The sequence below is a fragment of the Mizuhopecten yessoensis genome, unplaced genomic scaffold (assembly GCF_002113885.1).
Source record: "Mizuhopecten yessoensis strain PY_sf001 unplaced genomic scaffold, ASM211388v2 scaffold5133, whole genome shotgun sequence".
Lineage (NCBI taxonomy): Eukaryota > Metazoa > Mollusca > Bivalvia > Pectinida > Pectinidae > Mizuhopecten > Mizuhopecten yessoensis.
In genome coordinates, this window is record NW_018405896.1 from 383,039 (window position 1) to 390,726 (window position 7,688).

A 7,688-nucleotide genomic window follows, 5' to 3' on the forward strand; every position below is an offset into this window, starting at 1 on the left:
ATTTCTATGTTGTACCACTACCCATCATTGTCTGCTTTTCTGGTAGGTCAGGCTGTACATGTTCTACATCATGTTATTGTCATGTCTGGTTGGTCAGGCTGTACATGTTCTACATCATGTTACTGTCATGTGGTCTGGTTGGTCAGTTTGTACATGTTCTACAGACAATGCTGGAGAGTATTGTGTCCATATACGTTTTTCTGTGAATTTCCTTCTCTATTCTTAGTTAATATCAGCTACCATTGTGAATGAAGACAATATGTTTTGCATAGGATATAATTTTACATTTACATGCACCTGCACACATACACACAAGCACGCATACAAAACACACATGGAGGCATGTCCTTTAGTTGTTGCCTTAGGTGTTGATAGGACATACAAAATTTAATTTTATTATTAATTACAAAGAACATACCGGTATAACTTATAGCCTATAAAGTAAAGTTGGGTATGTGTTGGATTGGTGGAATTGTCCTAATAACAACACGTACCCAAGGGTTGGACATTTCTATCCTATATATGATGTATATATGATAGACTTATTTTCTTATATTGTTAACCAATTTATATTCATGAACAAGATGTGTAGCTGCTTTTTTGCATTAAAATACCACCTTCTTTAGTACTGAACCAAGCTTAGATCACAGTTTGCTTTACACTAAATGTAGAAATAAGATTATAATAAATGAAGATAACTACTGGAACTAGAAAATAAAATTCAACAAAACAGATTGATATGATATTAAACTTTCTGCAGCATGACATCATCTCATTGTCTAAAGCTTTAAGACATCATGTTCATATACGATAGAGGTTTCCATCAGGGGAAAACTAGGTTACATCAGGGGAAAACTAAGTTACATGGCCAGCTGTGTAAACCTCTATCAGGGGAAAACTAGGTTACATCAGGGAAAAACTAGGTTACATGGCCAGCTGTGTAAGAATGAATAAGGAAATGCACAGAAAAGCATGTAAAAACCCATACCTTTTGTTGTCAGCGGGATGAATCTAGGGCTCCCCAACCCTGGCATTCCACGATAAGATATATGCTCTGGGTGAAGAAAAAAAATAGAAAAATTGTGAAAAATGATTTCATATACAAGTACCATAATGACTAGCTGCTCATATTAAAATATGAACTTTCTGTAAAATCAGATCTTTCTCAAATAATCTAATTATCAATCATTATTGCCAGCTGTCCTAGTGATCAGTTGGCTAATCATGCAGTGTCATTATTTTTTTTTTTTTTTTTAATTGCCAGTTCTGGTCGTAACAAACCAGTAATATTACGGCACGATATGGGTGCTGGTCCAACTCCACCGTCCCGGACACAAGACCGCAAAGGTAACAAGGAAATCACTTTGGAGGGAAGTCCAGAATGTGATATACAGTTCATAGATGTTCCAAAAACTGGACAAAATTTGAAAAACACAACTGACCCTACATTTGGTCGAGTGTTAAACACTGATGTGGAGGGAGGCCAAAGGGGGATGGGGCCAACTAGTAAACTGGTAAAAAGGGACTCTAAAGGGAAAATACCAGGTATAGACAGTGGTGCTCCCAGTGGAAGTAGAAGTGGTGCTCCTGACAGTATTATCTATAGAAGTGGTGTTCCTGGGGGTAGCTCTAGAAGTGCTTCCAACGTAAGCAGAAAGGTTGGTGGTCTTTCAAATGAAAGGACAACTGCTAGTGGAATCTCAAGGAACACTGTTCAAAGTGGTGTTCCCAGAAGTGGTCAGAGAGGAGTTGAAGGAAGCAGCAAGAGTGGTGTTTCTGCTAATCGGAGTGGTAACCTTGGTAATCGGAGTGGTAACCTTGGTCAGAGAAGTGGTATAGCCTCTACTGACACGGAGAAATGTGGTCTGCCCAGCAGTGGTAGGCCTAGCAGTGGTAGAAAGGCTGCTTCCTCTGGTAGGAGAACTGGTGCTCCCAGCAGCGGGACTGAAAAAAGTAGAGCTCCTGGCAGTGGTACTCGTAGAGGCAGTGCTTCCAGTAGTGGAAGAAGTAGTGCTTTAAGCAGCACAAGGAGCGGATACAGTGATGCCTTAGAATCCGAGATAAGCCAGAGCACCGAGTTCTCAGAAGTTCCAAAACAGTCCAGAGTCATTGATCCAAAGGAAATTGTAAGTTTATCTAAGTAACTGAGTCTGATAAATCGTTTAGAGTATCATGACCATTAACAACCCTATCCAACAATGATAACTTTTACGAGTCTGATAAACGATCTGTTATTATTGATCAATAACGATAATTTTAATGAGTATGTAGAAGTACTGTAATATTCATATTTTGTATTTAGTAATTATGCCATAGAGAATGTTTCTACAAATGTATAGCTATGATACAATTCTTTGAAAGAAGTAATTAAATGAACAAGAATGAAAAAACAATGAATGTTTGATTGCAGCTTGAGCAGAATCAGGAAGGAGATTTTGAGAAAATTTATGAGATCAATCTCCATGCTGCTGAATTGACTGCCATCTCTAATTTAGAAAAGGTAAGTTGAATCTTAGTCACTCAGTTTTGTTTGACTTGTTTTTTTCTAGTATTAGAGGTATTCAAATATTAGAATGAAGACTTCAAACAAATGCTGAACCCGTCATCAGCACAAAGTCGACTGTTTAATTTATCCTTTGTCCGTGGTCCAATGTCTGTGGTCAGTCCTTACTCATCTCTTGTTGTTACTGTTTCTCATGAAGTCGACACATATCTATCTCAATTTTCATATGAATGTTCCCTTAATTAGTAGTTGTTCATGTTTCATTTTGAGACTGCTTGAAAAAACAGCCATCTTGGATTTTGACAGTTCAAGTTTGTTATTTCTCTAAAAGTCCTTGACCGATCTTTCTCAAATTTCATGTGTACATTTCCCTCGGATAAGTAGTTTTTCCTGTCTGCTACTTTTGTTTCTTATATAGAAATAATGAAGATTTTACGATGGGCACCAATATCCTCTGGGATCTCTTGTTGTTTCAAACTATGCTACAGGTATTTAACTTGACTAAAGGGCCATGTGATTTTTGTAATCGATTGCCCCTTTTTTCTGTCCTTCATCTGTAAACTTTCTTTTTGAATAACTTCTCAAGAACTACTGGACCAATTTTGGTAGATTATTTCCCTAAGTGATTTTAATTCAGATATTGTGAAAGAAAAGGGACTGTACTATTCAGGGGTCCTATGAGGAGTGAAAAGGGGGTGAAGTTTGGGGCATCTAGGGAAATCTTCTCATTTACCAGTCGTTCAATGGTTTTCTTTTGTAGGTTCTCTTAGTACCTGTAGGGCCTACAGCACACTTTAAAGTCTGTTCATAAATGGCTCCTAGGGTAGCAGTGTACAGTAGCGTACTGTGGCCATGGGTGATATTTTTGTACAATGAATAACCCCTGTAATATTACATGTATCGAAAGATAAAAAAAAAATCAGCTCTAAAATTGGCATTATATACATGATGAATTGGACTATGTGGGCTTCACATTTAAAAAAAAATATATTTTGGTTTGAGACCACATTTTTTGCCTTTTACAAATCTGTGTCTACACAACAAAAGCTAGCTTTTCAAGTAGTCTATTTTTGTACTCAGCACATGTGTAAATATTGTAAAACATCTGGTTCGACGACCTATGCTTAAATGTGAGTATCTGTGACCGAGTAGGTGATATTTGATTTAAGACAGGTTTTAAGAAAAAAAATACTACTTGGGTGGGTCAAATTTTGGGTTAAAAATAATATATTTTTGCATTTTTTGATGGTTTTTGATGTGGTATCCATGGTTTTCACAAGTTCCAAATCTGTGGAAATCACTTTTTGAAAAACCGTATTCAAAATGTAGTTTATAAATATATATATATATATGTAGGTGTGTTGTGCAGGATGAATCCCCTATCCATGTTTATCCGAGACATGCCCTTTATTTTTAGGGTCAAGCCATTTCTACTGTACTCTGCTACCTAGTAGCCACTTGAAAATCATTTTCTAATATTTTAATACCAGTACAATTATCTGGAAAATATTGTCTCTTTGTTTATATATATACATGAACTATACAATTTTGTAGGTATTCATGTAAACTTTGTGTTAGAAAATTTTCAAAGTTGTATTATAAAAGGTCGTGGTCACAGATGCATTAGAAAGATGAAAATAGCTAATATTTTATATAATTGAATTTTGTCATTGAAGAGATGCCAGATTTTGAGGTCATGTCAGTTAAAAGGTCAAGGTCATGGATGTATCTGAAATCTAGAAATGGCTGATGTTTGTAATTTCAGACCAATTTTTAAGTAGATATTGGTATTTCGTTTCAACATGTACAGTTGTATGATAAGAGCTTTAGTAATAGTTTTTTTGGCAAATGGTCAAGGCCATGGGATCCATGTCAAGGTCACAATATACAGCAGTACAAATGGTCAAAGCCATGGGATCCATATCAAGGTCACAATATACAGTAGTACAAATGGACAAGGCCATGGGATCCATGTCAAGGTCACAATATACAGCAGCACAAATGGTCAAAGCCATGGGATCCATATCAAGGTCACAATATACGGTAGTACAAATGGTCAAGGCCATGGTATCCATGTCAAGGTCACAATATACAGTAGTACAAATGTACAAGGCCATGGGATCCATGTCAAGGTCACAATATACAGTAGTACAAATGTTCAAGGCCATGGGATCCATGTCAAGGTCACAATATACAGTAGTCGAATGGTCAAGGCCATGAGATCCATGTCAAGGTCACAATATACAGTAGTCGAATGGTCAAGGCCATGGGATCCATACAAATGGTCAAGGCCATGGGATCCATGTCAAGGTCACAATATACAGTAGTCGAATGGTCAAGGCCATGAGATCCATGTCAAGGTCACGATATACAGTAGTCGAATGGGCAAGGCCATGGGATCCATACAAATGGTCAAGGCCATGGGATCCATGTCAAGGGCACAATATACAGTAGTACAAATGGTCAAGGCCATGGGATCCATGTCGAGGTCACAATATACAGTAGTACAAATGTAATAGATTGGTAAATTATCTCGGAGACATGTGGTATTATTTTTCCCCATGCATGTATATATGCATTATATAGAGAATAATACATGCCTTTTTCCATATCACACCCAGTATCAACCCGAAACTGCAATATCAGCCCAAGGGCCGAAGGCCCGAGGGCTGATATTGGTCGAGGGTTGATACTGGGGGTGATATGGAAAAAGGCGTGTTTTATTCTGTTTATTACATACTTACTAATAAACAATACTATCTTATGATTTATTTTTATTTTTGAAATATTGAAAAAACGATTTTTTTTCCAAAAGGGGTGAGATATGGGTTTTGCGGGCTGATATGGGTTTTGGGGTGTGATACGGCGAGGGCTGATATGGGTTAGAGCAATTGTGTCGTATCGCATATACAAAAAAAATGTATTTATTAGTAAGTATGAAATAAATTACAATATAATAGTCATTTATGGAAAGTATGTTTCAAAAAATTTGTCAAGGTTATGACCTTCATGTTGTTCATATTGTGGACTTAGAGGCAAGGATTATTTTGAAGAAAAAGTTTCAAGATCATTGAGTCAAATTTAATGTCAATATCATAAGGTTGTTGTATGTCAGATTGTTTGTTGTATATAAAAAGGTATTAAGGTGAGAGATTTCAGGACGTTGTTCTTACAAATTTTGAAGTTATTGTATACATGTACAATATTATTTGTATATTATGAAATATGATACAACAAACTTAAGAGTTATTATTTGGTTTGCTTTCCACCTTTATTAAAAATTTATTATTCCAGTTTACCAAAGTGAGAGTACTAGACCTGTCATGTAACTTCATTGAGAAAATTGAAAACTTGGAGCCAAACTCGGTAAGTTGGAAAGCTGTGATGTATTTTATGGAAACATCACTAACATTATTATCAGATACAGGACCAGTTAAACATCAACACCTCTTCCCTCTGAACTGCTTTCTGAGAAAGTAAACTGCACATTTGATAGAAAAAATGAAAAGTGTAGCTTGGATCATTTTTAAGACCTTCTCTCTTTAAAATGATTCATTACCAAATCACTTCTGTGCTTTTAATTTCTTCATCTATTTCTCTCAGGATTTGCGGGAACTCAAACTTTATGACAACAGACTTAGGGTGGTGGAGCGGTTAAAAGGGTGAGTATAACAACTAGGGATGCTTGAGTGGTTATCAGGGTTGTTATAACAACTAGGGATGCTGGAGTGGTTATCAGGGTTGGTATATCAACTAGGGATGCTGGAGTGGTTATAAGTATCAGTATAACAACTAGGGATGTTGGAGTGGTTATCCGGGTTGGTATAACAACGAGGGATGCAGGAGTGGATATAAGGGTCAGTATAACAACTAGGGATGTTGGAGTGATTATCCGGGTTGGTATAACAACAAGGGATGCAGGAGTGGATATAAGGGTCAGTATAACAACTACGGATGCTGGAGTGGTTATCAGGGTAGGTATAACAACTACAGATGCTGGAGTGGTTATAAGGGTTTGTATAACAACTAGGGATGCTGGAGTGGTTATCAGGGTAGGTATAACAACTAGGGATGCAGGAGTGGTTATCAGGGTAGGTATAATAACTAGGGATGCTGGAGTGGATATAAGGGTCAGTATAATAACTAGGGATGCTGGAGTGGTTATCAGGGTAGGTATAACAACTACAGATCCTGGAGTGGTTATAAGGGTTTGTATAACAACTAGGGATTCTGGAGTGGTTATAAGGGTCAGTATAATAACTAGGGATGCTGGAGTGGTTATCGGGGTTGATATAACAACTACGGATGCTGGAGGGGTTATAAGAGTCAGTATAACAACTAGGGATGCTGGAGTGGTTATAAAGGTCAGTATAATAACTAGGGATGCTGGAGTGGTTATCAGGGTTTGTATAACAACTACAGATGCTGGAGTGGTTATAAGGGTCAGTATAACAACTACGGATGCTGGAGTGGTTATCAGGGTTGGTATAATAACTACAGATACTGGAGTGGTTATAAGGGTCAGTCTAATAACTACAGAAGGGATAAAAAGAATTAGTATGAAAATCATCTCTATAATCTTTTCTTCATTTTCTCTTTCTAGAACCTCAATTGTTCTTGAAGTTTGCTGTGCTGTCTTTAATAGAATATATTTTAATGAAACTAAGATATCCAACAGAATTTTTAGCTCACCTGGTCCAAAGGACCAAGGTGAGCTTATGCCATACCGTGGCGTCCATCGTCGTCTGTCCGTCAACAATTTCTTTAAACGACTTCTTCTTCTTAATCACTGATTGGAATTTAACTAAATTTGACTCGAAGCATCCCTAGGTGGTAGGGATTCAAAATTGTACAAATGGTAGGGCTGACCCCCCAGGGGGCTGAGGGGCGGGGCAAAAAGGGGGCATTTTGGCTAAACTGCTTTAAGCGACTTCTTCTCTGGAACTAAGTGATGGATATCAACCATATTAGACTGGAAGCATCCCTAGGTTGTGGAGATTCAAAATTGTACAAATGGTTGGGCTGACCCCCCCAGAGGACTGAGGGGCGGGGCCAAAAAGGGGTAATTTGGCTATATTTCTACAAACGACTTCTTCTGTAGAACTATGCACTGGATATCAATCATATTTAATCAAAAGCATTCATGGGATGCAGGGATTCAAAATTGTACAAATGGTGGGGCTGA

The 7,688-nt window shown here is 37.5% G+C and overlaps 1 protein-coding gene across 32 annotated transcripts in view; it reads left to right on the forward strand.

Moving 5' to 3' along the window:
- The window catches only part of LOC110450216 (187-kDa microtubule-associated protein AIR9-like), a 35,651-nt gene that overhangs the window by 608 nt on the left and 27,355 nt on the right, over window positions 1-7,688 (forward strand). For all 32 annotated transcript variants that reach the window (XM_021497564.1, XM_021497567.1, XM_021497578.1 and 29 more), the window contains exons 2-5: window positions 1,265-2,126; window positions 2,411-2,500; window positions 5,798-5,869; window positions 6,107-6,165. In XM_021497564.1, coding sequence (XP_021353239.1) covers window positions 1,265-2,126; window positions 2,411-2,500; window positions 5,798-5,869; window positions 6,107-6,165 — 1,083 coding nt within the window. The remainder of the gene's footprint in view (window positions 1-1,264; window positions 2,127-2,410; window positions 2,501-5,797; window positions 5,870-6,106; window positions 6,166-7,688) is intronic.